Below are 14,056 nucleotides of genomic sequence, written 5' to 3'. Positions count from 1 at the left end.
GATTGCAATTGCGATTGTTGGTTTGGTTTTCAAATTACACAAAACACATGGCAACTCAGCTCATTGGCCAGCTGATTGGTTCTGAGCTTCGACTTCGACTTCGACTTCAACTTCGATGAACGCATAATGGGGGAAGCATAAGGTGCACTTTAACGTTTATTGTCAACACTTTGTTGGACTCCTCTTGCTCCTCGATGAGACGATGAGACTTAATTGCCAAGGTGGATGTCATAAAAATGTAGTCGAGGCCTTAATTGAAATGAGAGCACAGAACTTACAAGAAAGATGAAATTAATTATATGAGTATATTTTATATTTCATATAAACAAAATAAAATATGTAATAGTTGTGTCATTTGATCCGACATCAATAAATCAGCCCAGTAATAAAAGAGTTATAAAAGAAATACTTTTGTATAAGGAAAAACGCCTACTTACTAGGGATCTTTCTTGCTTTGGCTGACAATATAGTATATTTGTAGTCTTGGGTATATGTTCAGTAAGTTTGCGGTATATTAGTATGGTTTATTTTAAAATGAATACCGCACAATTTTGCTTATATCCAAATTGTGTAACGGGTATTTCACAGTCGAGCACACTCGAGTTTTATAAATGTTTCCTTCTTTTTTTATATGTATATCTAAATCCAATTATTACAGTTATCTAACTATAAAGCTTATTCAAAATGGTAAATTTTTATTAAATAACAAATTCATTTAAATACAATAAAATTGGTTTAGCACTCTTAAAGCTCTGTTAAAATGTGATATACTTATTTTGTAAAATTTAATGAGATATTTCACGTATCAATTCATTATTAGATAATTAGTTAACAATATGAAAACTTTTTGCAATATTCTGTTGTAAACTTTGCAAAGTTCACCTCTGCCCCGAACTTTGACTTTACTTAAATTATGTTACAAAATTGAATTTACTACTTTAACCCTTCACTGTAGCTTGCCAAACGAATCAGAGTTCATCTCTTTGCACTTTTAAAACTGTGCATAATTTATGAATCGAAACGAAAGTGGAAAGTTCATAAGCTGCTCTCTGGCTTAAATCAACTTGTTATTCCAAGAATCTTGCCACTTTTCCCAAAAAAAATACAAAAACTCTCTTCAAATTAACTCTCAATTTGTAGCTCTTTCCATCTCTCCCTCTCTCTCTCTAGCTCTCTCTGTCGCTGTTCTGTCTCCCTCTAAATCATATTAGTTCACTTGGAATTAGAGCTTTCGCATTTGTTTGCTAAATTGACTGACAGTTGCAGCTTAAATGATACAACATTTTCGACCCAGTAAACTAAGTTGGGGGAGTGAAAGGAGAAGGGGAAAGGGGGGTTGTGGTGTAGGAAGCGACGGCTCGTAAATAACTAAAATGGCAACCACAGAGCCACAGGAAAAGGCAGCCAAATGCAAAATTATGCGCCACATTTAAATGTAATTTGCATTTATTGCCATTAATTGAGTTGCACAACTCGTTGTGCGCGAGTGTGTGTGTGTGTGTGGGGTGTTTGTGGGTGTGGGCGAATGAATGGCATCAAATGAGCATTTAAGCCTTTTCATTGAGCAGCAACAACAACAAACAGGCCTTTCGGCATATGGTTAACTAATGAACCGAGTGCTGACTAAATCCGCTTCAGATAGGCTCATAAGATAGCTGCTTATGGCAAACTCAAACAGATACAGATACATAGATGCGGATACAGATACATTTACAAAGACTGTCATTAGGTAAATTGCAACAACGACAACAATGAATGGGAGCTGGAAAAAAAATGCTATTTAAGCGGCAAATCGCAAACATTCCAATTACTTAACACGAATGTTTGAGTAAGTGGCCAAGTTTGAGGCGCCTCGCCACTCGCTGTGTGGCAAGAAGTGCTCGTAATGAAAGTGCCAAATAAATAAGGTGTAAACACGACTGTCTGCCACTCTCTATCTACCCATCTGTGTATGTGGGAGTGTGTGTGGGAGTGTGTATGTGTGTGTGCCTCACCTGTCTACTGCCTTCAGCCTGTTGGCAAGCTTAAATGCCAACAAAATCGCAATCGCCTGACGTTATCCTTATCATTGTAATACTTAAGTTAACAACAGCTTAAACAACAGCGCAAACACACACACGCTTACACGTACGCACACTAATCAAGCACACACCCACACCTTTGCACTTGTGCTGAGGCAACTTGAGTTTTATGGACCGCACAGTGGGTGTGTAATACATTAAAAGCGTGTGCATAAATAATGCTTGTATTTGTTTTAAGATTATATTTAATTAATTTCCTGTTTTTATATTCAGTTTTATAATCTTGTAAAGCAACAATTTTATATATTTTCGGATTACATTAAATTAATTTAATTGTTGTATTCAGTTTGACAATCTTTTATTAAGCATAAACTTGATCTATTCCTTCCTTAAAAAAGGAATAATTTTATTTATTCTATATTATTAATTTATTTCATTCTAAGTTTCTTATCTTTTAAAGCACTAACTTTATCAATTTTGTATTAATTTAGCAAATATAAAAAAATGTATATTATTATTTATTTTATATTATATTTCACAGTCATAAAAAAGGAATAATTTTACTTATGTTTTAATTTTTTTGGCTTTTTTTAAAAGCAAAAAACAACAAGTTAAATCTTATTTATTTTGTTTTTTATTTTTTTACAGAATTAAACAAAGAATAATTTTATTATGCTATTGTATATTTATATTTTCAACCTTAAAAAAAAAATAATTCATTCAAATGGGAAAATTATAAAATATCTTTGACGAATAAGGGAAATTTAGTTTTTGTATAGGAAAACAATCAATATATGTGAATTGGCATTTATAGCAAAATGATCTATAAAATGATTTAAAATAATCCATAACATTGCCACTTGCTCCACTGTGCAGCATTGATACGTCAGATCTTGCATTCATTTGAGTTGTGAGTTGATAGTTGGCGTTTGGCTGCCGCATTCGATGTATCTGCGACTGCGTTTGCGTCTGCGGTGTTCTGTTTGAGCCACTGCCACAGGGAAATGGAAATGGTAACGAGGCAGAGCAAGCAAGCAAGCAAGCAACGAAGACAGCAGTTGGCTGGGCTTTTAGCCACGCTCATTTTGTGGCAGGCGCAAATCCCCATAATCAGAAAGCTTTTGCACTTTATTTGTGTTAGTTTCAATTATATAAACAACGGCAATGGCAATGGCAACAGCGGCAGGCAGCGATGGCAAGAAGAACCAATTACCGCTTGATTTAGCACACGCACACACAAATGCAAACAAAGCTTAAACACTCACACACACACACACACACACACACACACACACATGTTCAGCAGCCATGACAAACTTATTGAGATTCATTGAGCAGATTGTGAAGCTTCTCTCTTTAGTTGAGTTCAGTTCTGGGCAACACGCGGGCGATGCGGCACTGACTGACTAACTTCCCCTCTTCCCCTTCCCCCTTTCCCCTTCACCACTCATCCTCTCTGTTGCTCTGCAAAGTCCCCTTTTCAGTGTGCTCATCCCACGCATTGGTAGGCAGACAATAGCTAATGCTTCAACTGGCAAATACAAACACAAACATCAACACACACGCACTCACTCTTAGTTGAATTATGTACATGTGTGCTTGTAAATGTGTGCTTGTGCTTGTGTGTGTGCGAGCGTGTGTGTGTATCAGCGTATTGTTTACTTTGCATAAAAGCTCAGCCATTGAAAACTAAAATACTGCACAACACATTGAGACTTTGTATTGCATAGCATTAGGCGCCGTTTCATTTATATTTTATGCACACACACTCGCACACACACACACACATTCCCAGGGACACAATGTTTAAGTGCGTCGCTTTATCGTCCTGAATTCAGTGTGCATTTGAGCTTAATAGTTAAATAAACAGCAATTTCCTTCTGCTGGCAGCAGCAGTAGCAACAGCAGTAGCAACAGCAGTTGCAAAAGTTGCCATTTTGCCAAGCGAATCGAACTGCACAATCGAACAAGCACATTCTTTATTGTAATTGAAATATTTTATTTATTTCCACCAGCTACAATTTTTGTCTGCACTCCACAGCAGCAGCAGCAGCAGCATTCAGCCATTCAGCCATTCAGCATTCAACGTTCTCAGCATTTCCAATTTTAATTTGGATCATTTGGGAATTGTTTGCTTTAACTGTGCAAACTGTGTGCAAGCAGCAATTGGGGCATCAAGTGTGAATTGCCATTGATTGAAGTCCATAATAAATTGATCTGCCTGAAAGTATGCTACAAAAACTGGCACAACGACCGTACACGTACTGCAACTGGCCGTTAGATGGCGCTTTGCGCAACCAAAATGCAACGTTATCAGACGTACGCGAGACAACCAAGCCAAATGGCCGAGAAAAACAGCTGTGCATACCTATTCGCATTCGCATTCACATCCACATTCACATTCACATTCGTAGTCACACTCACAGAAATTCAGCTGCTGCAATCAACGCCTAATGCAGATCGTTAGGCAAACACGTATTTCAGAATTTCTGCCAATTTTTCTAGCTACGCTCCCCCGCTCACTTTCTCTATATCGCTCTCGCTCTCTCTCGTTCTTCGTTATGTATTTTATTCGCCATGTTAACATGCCGTCTGCATATGTTTACCAAAGAAATTTCTGGCGCAAAAAAAAAAGAAAAAAGAAAATAAAACGAAGAAAAGTTAAATTTTCCTAATGGCATTTGGTACACGAGGCAAACATACGAAACGCACACTAACAACATCGACACCTCGACGCCGGCTGCAGGCAAGTGTGACAGATATTTTACCATATAACAGTTGTAGGAGTGTTTGTGTGCCTGTGTCTGAGTGTGTGTGTGTGTTTATGTGTGTGTGTGTGTGTGTTGTTTGTGCATCGTCATGAGCGCCAGTTTCCTGTCGCTGATTTTGTTTCCATGGCTTTTCGGGTAATCCTAACACTCGTCCTCACTCACAGCTGTCTTTCACATTCACATTCACATTCACATTGGCATTCGTATCTGCATCTGCATTCACATTCGCATCCGCATCCGCATTCATATTCGCTGTAGTACAAGTTATGTTTGCCTTTAGCTAACTCAGCTGAGACGTTGTTCTTTTTTAGTTTTTGGGGAGGTAATTCCCCGACAACATTTTCTTCTCTTTTTTTACGCTTGTGGACAACAGCAATTGGTTTCGGCTTGAAGCTCACCTTGGTCTAGACTCTAGACCCAGACCCGATTCTCCATGCAGTCGAGCGCAATAAAAACTAAACTGACAAATGTACTTGGCCTCAAGTCGTAGTTGGTGGTTGTCCCCCGCACCGCCTTCATTAGAGTTAAATGAGTTTTTGCTACTATTTGTCCAAGTGTGTCCTTGGGCAAGTTTCTGCCTGCCCGTTGTCCGTCTGACCGTCTGTCCGTCTGTCCGATTGTCTGGCCGGCCAAGTGTCCAACTTAATCCCGCATAATCGCACCAATTCATAGTTAGAAAACTTACCACAAAGCCTCAACACAAACGACAATTTCTCATTCTCCGAGACGACTTTTGGGGGGCGTCACAGTCACAAAAAAGCGAAAGGAAAGACGAGGCTGAAACTCTGCAGCCGCAAACTGCGGCCAACTATTAAATCACATGAAAATGAAAGCACTCAAGAGAAAGAGAGAACGAGAGAACTTCAGGATATCTGAGTGTGTAAATAAAAACCGCATTTTGCATTTTTGTAATTCGTCTTTCGTACTAAACTTTGTTGTTTGCTGTTGTTAACATTCAATTTGAAGTTGTAATGCCCACGCTTTATCATAATTAAATTATTGCATCAAATATTTTTGTTTTTCGTTTTGTATATTTTCATATTTTCGATTGTATTTTTTACGTTTTTTTTTTTGTTTGTTTGTTTTTGTTTTTAAATATTTTTGTTTCTCGTTTGTTTAAGACACCAACAAAAAAAATTTAGGTTTACAACTATTTACATGCATTACATTTAGTTTACAATAATATATAAGTGTGTATGTGTATGTGTGTGTGTGTTTAGCATAAATATTACGCTTAATAATAGTATTGTTTATTATTTATACTCGTATATCTTTGAAAATGTTTCTTGAGCAGCAACGCGACTCTTCTTCTTTCGCTCTTCTTTCGTTTAAAAGATCATCAACAAATGGCCTTTTCACCTTGATATTTTTTTTTGATATATATATTTACACAGAGACAACTACAATGATGATATACATTAAAAAAAAAGTAAATATTTATGTGTACAGAATATTTTGTTTGTTTGGAAAGGGGAGGGGAAAGTAAACACAATATGCAAATAGATTCATATCATACAGATTTCTATCGCAATAATTAATATTGTTAATTGTGCGTGGTTGTGTGGTTGTGTGGAGAGAGAGAGAGGGACTAAAACTAGTTATAACTTTAGATAATCACAATTAAATATTGCTAAGGTATGCAACAGCGGCAATAGCAACAGCGACAGCAACAGCAGCCAGCAACCAGCAGTTGTTGTTGGCGATGCCCCACTTGAGCACAATCATATAAAACTATTGTACTCGTAAAAAGCGCACATGACAAAAAAAAAAAAAAAAACTATTAAAATTAAATCAACAACTTAAAAGATGCAGCAATCTGAATAACACGACGACGCAAAAAAAGAAAACATACATATATATTTATATATTTGTAATTATAATAATAATAATAATAATTGTTGAAACGGAATTGAGTTGACAGAGAAAAAAAAATAGAAACATATTTACATAAAGTATTACACAGAGAGAATGTTTAAAATTATAATTAAATAATTATGATTTAATTGTGAGGGGGAGAGTTTTAAAGGGGGAGGATTTGGAGGTGGGTTGAAACATTTTATAGACGCCATTTGCAACTGATTAAAACAAACTTCAACATTGAAATTGAAACGTTGTTGCCGTCGGCATTATTAACGGCATTCGAGATGGCAACACGACACGACACGTCAAAGACACTGACCACTGACCAATGACCACTGCCCACTGTGCCTTGGTGCCCACTGTGCCTGATCAACTCCAGCGACTCTCGACATGGGCGAGAGCAGCTAAGAGATTGCCCTAGAAATGCATAAAGCTTATTTGCTGCCACACCTGCACCTGCATCTGTATCTGCATCTGCATCTGCATCTGCATCTGCAACACATCTAGCGACGCGACGGCAATGTCGTTATTCTTGTTGCATCTTCTGCTGTGTTGCCAGCACGAAATGGTCGAAAGAAGCGCAACAACAACGAACGATCCTCGCCGTTCTCATCCACCTGACGATCGAGACGAACGCCAAAATTCGGCAGCCACCAGAATGGTGTATAAGCAGCAGCATTGCTGCTGTTGCTGCTTACTGTTGGTGTTGCTGGTGTTGCTGTTGGTGCTGGTGTGGTGGTTGTTGTTGTTGTGGTTGTTGTACTGCTTTCGACTATGCTATCTATACGAATTATTTTACTATTTCTATTGCTACGATTTGTATTAATACTTAAATGTGATGTGGTTGCTGCTGCTGCTGTTGTTGTTGTTGTTGTTGCTGCTGTTGTTGTTGCCGCTGTTGTTGCTGTTGCTATTGAAGTGTCTGCAACACTGCTTTGTGCAGTTGTTGTTGCTGTTGCTGTTGCTGTTATTGTCTCTGCTGTCTCATCGGTTGTTGCTGCTGTTGTTGCCTCCGTTGAGCTCTGACTCTGGCTCAGCATTGGCATTAACTTTGACCAAAATGTTGTGTTTTCTGATGCTGCTGGTGTGCTGCTCGTTACTTCTGAGCTTTCCACACTCGTTGTTGTTGCTGCTGTAGTGGTGCTGCTGCTGCTGCTGTTTAACAACTGTTGCTGTTGGTGTTGCTGCTGTTGTCGCAACTGCGATAATCGCCACTTGCCCTTAACCAGCTCATTTATAATGCTCAATTCTTGTTCGAAATTCATTTCGCCAGCCGCCTTCTCACTGTCGCCCTGCCCACCAATTGTATTTGTCATTAAATTGTCACTGGCTGCCATATAGTTCAGTTCATCCAAGTCGACAGCATCAGCGACAGTGTTGCCGCTGCTGCTGCTGCTCGTTGCTGTTGCTGTTGTGCTGCTCGTCGTGCTGTCTGAATGCTGATAATAAAACCGGTCATCATCTTTCGCATTGCCATTGGCATCTTGATGTATGGCAGCAACGTCGCCTTCATCAGCAGCAGCAGCAGCAGCAGCGGCAACAGTTGTTGTTGTTGTCACTGCTGCTGTGTCTGATGTTGTTGTTGCTGTCGCTGTTGCTTCTACTTCTGCTGCCGCTGTTGTTGTTGTTGTCGTTGTCGTGGCTGATGATGATTCTGCTATTGTTGTAGCTGTTGCTGTTGTTGGTGTTGTTGTTGGTGTTGTTGTGGCGACAGTTGAGCTCAGCTGAACCGGTTGCACTTTCGATTTTTTCAACATAACTCGATTTTCGCCCTGTGCATCTAGCTCTCCTTTTGCTGTTGTCGCAGATGTTGTTGCTGCTGCTGTTGCTGTTGCTGTCGCTGTTGTGGGCGTCGCATCTGCAGTTGGTGCCATATCCGTGGCCGCCGATTCATCGGCATCGTCCAAATCGGCGCTCAGCAGCGGCGCAACACGACGATGACTGAACGGCGGCAACAGATCAACGCTGCTGCCGTAAGCTGTTGCTGGCAGCAGGGTGTCGACCTTCAGCAACTGCGCCAAGGCCTCCTCGCCATCATCCTCACTCGGTTGCACTCGTTCCTCATTCATTTGCAGCTCCTTTTCATTGTGTTGCTGCTGCTGCTGTTGTTGCTCATCGGCATCCGCATTGAGCATGGCTGTTGTTGTCGATGTTGCTGTTGCTGTTGCTGTTGATGGTGCATCCGCCTTGGTCACCAGCTGTATGGAGGCCTTCTCATTCACTGGCAATCCCGCTGGCACCACAATCGCCTCAATGCTGCCAAAATCATCAATGTTGCTGCTGCTGGGAGGCAGACTGATGCTCAACGTCGTGGTGCTGGGCAGAGCAACACTCGAGTCAGCCATCAGATCATCCAGCTGGGTTGCAATGCGATTGCTCGACTGTTGCACAGTTGCTGCTGTCGTTGTGGCTGTCGCTGTTGCAGTTGCTGCTGTTGTTGTCTCCGTTGTTGTCACTGTTGTTGTTGTGGTTGCTGTCGTCGCTGTGCTCTTGGCTGCCGTGTCCAGTGTCATGGGATACTTGTTCTCGAATATGTTGAATTTAAGCGGCGCATCTTCACTGGGCAACGCCTGATCCTCGGCAGCGCCATTTGGTTGCAGCGGCGGCAGCAATTGTCCCTTCTGCATGAGCGGGACATTGATGAACAGCTCGTCGCTGTCCTCGTCGCCATCGCTGTCGCTGTAGTCGTAGTCAAGATTGACGCTGGGCGCACTGCCACCGGGACTCAACTCGATGAGCAACTCCTGCTTGATCAGATCGGTGGGATCGATGTTGATCTGGGGTATGCAACGATCGCCGTAGCGCTTGTGATCGGGTGGACAGTGGCGAAATGGGAGCGTGAATATCGATTTCGCCGTCACCTTCTTCTCCTTTTCGAGGGTGCGTTGATCGGGCGTCAAGCGTTGCCACTCCTCCCACGCCAGCAACTGGGCGTTGCCCTCGATGGGGCGTGATGTGATGGGCAGCGCCTCAACGCTTGCCAGCTGCATCTGCAGCGCAGTCAACGTCAACGTTAACGTCAGCGCCAGCGCCAGCAGCATGCCGCTCGCTGTTGTTGATCTCGTTGCCATGACGGCGGCGGCAGAACAATCCCTTGTGGCTGCAACGCCAATCCTTGGGCTCACTCTTTACTGCTCCTTGCGATCGCTGCAATCGAAAATGAAAATACAATTTGCGGATTAGTCAGGTACATTTTCTTTTCATTTCTTTTCTTTATCTTTTTGAATAGTTGATTTCCCCCAAGTTGTTGCTCCCTCGGTTTGGGTTCTCTTTTGTGGCATAACAATACCGGTTTTATTCATGCCACACACGCGAGTCACAGAGCGTGCCACAGTGGCACACATAAAGCAGCATTTGTCAACGCCAGACACCAAAGCCATTCATTCTCTGCTCTACTCTCTGCTCTCGACTTAGTTAGAAATCAATGAATTATTAGATGAGAAATTCTGCGTATTAAGTTTACCAAGAACTGCAAACAGTCTGCAGACTACAGTAGTCACTCGCTACATCAAATGGCCCTTACATAATGACAGCAGTGCAGTGAATTCCTTCTTGGAAGAAAATCATAAAACAGCAAGCTGATTGCCTAGCGTACACATTTATTCAAGTCTGTATCAAAATTCATAATAAGTAATAAGAAATTTATACCATTCATTAATATAATTCTTAGCAACCCTAAAAAAGCTTCCTGAATTTAGAATGCAACACTTGGTCAAATTAAGTTCAAACTTATCAAGCAATCTTTAGTATTAAATTTAAATTCCATTGGCACAATTACCTCAAATGAATGCGTAAAATGTTGCCTTATTGCCATTAAATACGTAGAAAAATTTACTTCAAATTTCGCTTCAAATATAGTGAAAAGTGGAGATTAACTTTAAAGTACCATCGACTCACTAAATGGAAACTTTTTTCAATTTATGTGTTTTAATAAATTGAAAGCAATATTATACAACAACACATATATTAAGTGTACGATTTGACACAAACGGAACGTTAAAGTAATCAAATAAAATCCACCAAAATTATTTAAAATAACTTAAAGATTAACTTGATTTTGATGACGAATATTATAGAGAAACTTAATGATATGTTTTACTCCTTCATACAATTTTTGTTGTTGTTTTATTATATCATAATGTTCTTATATAATAGAGCAACCTCAAATTCAAAATAATCTACATATTTTATATATATTTTTATATGCTATATTTTGACAACAAATTCCTAAACGAAAATGCGCTAAATGAAAATGTAACAAAAAAGTAGCAACAATGCTATTGAAATAACTTAACAAATGTATTTAATTAGCTGGATTATATGCTATTATAAATGCAGTTAATTAATATTGCAGTAAACATTTTTGTTTCAGTTATTTGAATGGCATTGTTGCCACTGTGCGCGCTGGCAGCGAAGTCGTTGCTTTTGTTGTTGTCGCTGCACACAAAGATTGTGAACTTGGGCAGCGTTTTTAATGTTTTAATGGGTATATCGACGGTGCCACACGCACACACACACGCACACACTGGCAGTCAAACAGAGAGGCAGAGACAGAGAGCGAGGCACATGCATAACTCACATCAGTCATCGGTGTTGTCATAATCAACGGCAACAATAATAATAATAACAACAGGCACAACAACTGCATCAACTTGTTGCTGCCGCAGCAGCAGCCACGGCAGCAGCAGCCGCATTCATTGTTGATGTTGCACTTGGCTTAAGCATACACAGACACACACACACACACACACACGCACACATCGTATACTCAGCAAGCACGCACAATGTTTATTTATAAAGAGAAGTGGGAGCGAGATACAAAGAGAGGTGAAGTAAGGGGTAAAGCAGAAGACGATGAAGAAGAAGAGGGCGATATATGTAGGTTATCTGCGGGTTCTTAGAATTTATGAGTTCAAGTGTGGCACATTGCAACCGCGACTTTTCCCATTGCTGTCTGTCTCTGTCCGTAACTGTTGCACTCAAGTTTATGGCTGCCACCGTTGTTGTTGCTGTTGTTGTCATTATTACTTGTTAATAGCTTTTTAGTGGGCCTGACTCGGCGTATCGGTCATAAAACTGGACAACGTCCCTTCCCTTCCCTTCCTTTCCCTTCGCTTTACTTCGTTAGTCTGCTCTGCTTTTGCTTTTTGGGCTATGCGTGTTGAATGCGCGTGTGAATGTCAAGTACCTCAACCCACACTCACTCACTCACACACTCACTCACTGAGGCAAACACACTCTGGCTGCTTGATAAGGTTAATGTCATAACGGTATTATATAAGACAATGACTTTGACACCCGCAGCATTTGAAGTGCTTCTCATAATGCAATTGGATCACAGCGGGGGGTAGGCAATAGAGAAGGGGGGGATGGGGTGGCAATGAGTGCGAGCAAACGAATCAATTGCTACTGTATTTTTTAAATACACTCGAATGTTTGTTCGTTGTTTCAAATTTTGAGAACTGAATCAAAGCAGTGCATTCAATGTAAAGTAAATCTGTAGATGAATGTTGAATTCGAATGTGAATACATTCATGAATAGATTCATTTTGCCAATAGTTTAAAAAGTGCTTTCAAAGTAAAGTACATCTTTAGATGAATGTTTAGTTTGAATATGAATTTATTCGTAAATACATTCATGAATAGATTCACTTTGCCAATAGCTTAAACACTTACGAGTGCATTAAAGCAGTGCTTTCCAAGTAAAGTAAATTTTTAGATTAATGTTGACTTTGAATTAAAATGTATTCATGAATACACTCATGAATAGATTCACTTTGCCAATAGCCCAAACACTTAAGAGTGCATCAAAGTAAAGTAAATCTTTAGATGAATGTTTAGTTTGAATATGAATTTATTCGTAAATACATTCATGAATAGATTCACTTTGCCAATAGCTTAAACACTTAAGAGTGCATTAAAGCAGTGCTGTCAAAATAAAGTAAATCTTTAGATTAATGTTGACTTTGAATTAAAATGTATTCATGAATAAACTCATGAATAGATTCACTTTGCCAATAGCTTAAATAATTGAGAGTGCTTTAAGCAGTGCTTTCAAAGTAAAGTACATCTTTAGATGAATGTTTAGTTTGAATATGAATTTATTCGTAAATACATTCATGAATAGATTCACTTTGCCAATTTCTTAAACAATTAAGAGTGCATTAAAGCAGTGCTTTCAAAGTAAAGTAAATCTTTAGATGAATGTTTAGTTTGAATATCAATTTATTCGTAAATACATTCATGAATACATTCACTTTGCCAATAGCTTAAACACTTAAGAGTGCATTAGAGCAGTGCTTTCAAAGTAAAGTAAATCTTTAGATTAATGTTGACATTGAATTAAAATGTATTCATGAATACACTCATGAATAGATTCACTTTGGCAATAACTCATATGCTTATTAGTGTATTCAGTTCGAGAAAATCTAAATACCAAATCACAATTTATTTTATAAAGGAGACTCAATCAAAGCACACTCATTGGCAATTGCGGCCACTCATGAGTGCATTCAAAAGCTAATCTGCAGCTGCTGCAAAGAGTGCATTATATAGTATATACATTTTTGTGGTTGGCATTTCAATTGACTGTCCATTCGTTCGTTCAGCTTCGATGTGGAGATATATCTTGACTATTTAATCTATATTTATGAAGCGAACGTCATCCATTTTGGATGCGAATGTGTGTGTGTGTGTGTGTGTGTGTGTGAGTGTGGCTGACATGTGATGACTGCTGTTGCCTGTCGCTGTTCGTGTGTTAGTCTTCCTCTTCCTCCTGCACATCCAGTTCCTGTTCCTGTTCCGTTCTGTGCCCTGTCACGAGGCATCAACTGTTATTTCAGCGAATCAGCTGCAGCCCAACCACCCCCCGCCCCCGCTTCACCCCCTTTGCTGTCTAGTCATGTGGTCAGTCACGAACAGACTTCTCTATATATCATCTTCTATGCGAAGCGAGCCACATCGAAAAACCCGGGACTAAACAGCTGAGTTCTGTATCTTTTGTTGGATATATCTATGTATCTGTATCTTCTATCTTGTATCTGCTCATCTGTCAGTTGAGGCCGCTGACCCCTCCCCCCCATCCCGCCCCCCATCCAAAAGATTGAAATCAACTTCACACGTCGCAAATTTTTAATTAAAAATCAGCAACTGATGTCAATTTGGGGCCACCAAACCAAACCGAACCAAACCAAACCAAAGCAAGCCAAACCAAACGTATGCGAGTGTCCAGCGTTGTTTGTTTGCTTTCTCCTGTCGCTTTTTTCGTTTTTGATGTGCTTTGCTTTTTCGGACAACATTTGATGCCCTTTACGCGTGTGATCCAGAGACCAGAGACCTACGGCTGGGCGTGCTCGCTTGGGTGTTTGTACATACATAATTCCATGCCACACACATTGACATCCT

At 40.0% G+C, this 14,056-nt stretch overlaps 1 protein-coding gene and 1 long non-coding RNA gene across 3 annotated transcripts in view; one reads left to right on the top strand and one right to left on the bottom strand.

The window, feature by feature from the left end:
* LOC127565278 (uncharacterized) overlaps positions 1–14,056 on the top strand; it is a 93,813-nt gene that overhangs the window by 79,269 nt on the left and 488 nt on the right. The gene's annotated exons all lie outside the window — the stretch shown is intronic.
* The window catches only part of LOC117571174 (protein folded gastrulation), a 42,740-nt gene continuing 34,482 nt past the window's right edge, over positions 5,799–14,056 (bottom strand). For both annotated transcript variants that reach the window (XM_034253205.2, XM_052003044.1), the window contains exon 4: positions 5,799–9,799. In XM_034253205.2, the coding sequence (XP_034109096.1) occupies positions 7,156–9,723 (2,568 nt within the window). In that variant the 5' untranslated portion in view covers positions 9,724–9,799 and the 3' untranslated portion in view covers positions 5,799–7,155. The remainder of the gene's footprint in view (positions 9,800–14,056) is intronic.

Source organism: Drosophila albomicans, chromosome X (assembly GCF_009650485.2).
Source record: "Drosophila albomicans strain 15112-1751.03 chromosome X, ASM965048v2, whole genome shotgun sequence".
Taxonomy (NCBI): Eukaryota; Metazoa; Arthropoda; class Insecta; order Diptera; family Drosophilidae; genus Drosophila; species Drosophila albomicans.
The sequence above is the reverse complement of the archived record's forward strand: the minus strand, read 5'-3'. Positions and strand labels throughout refer to the sequence as shown.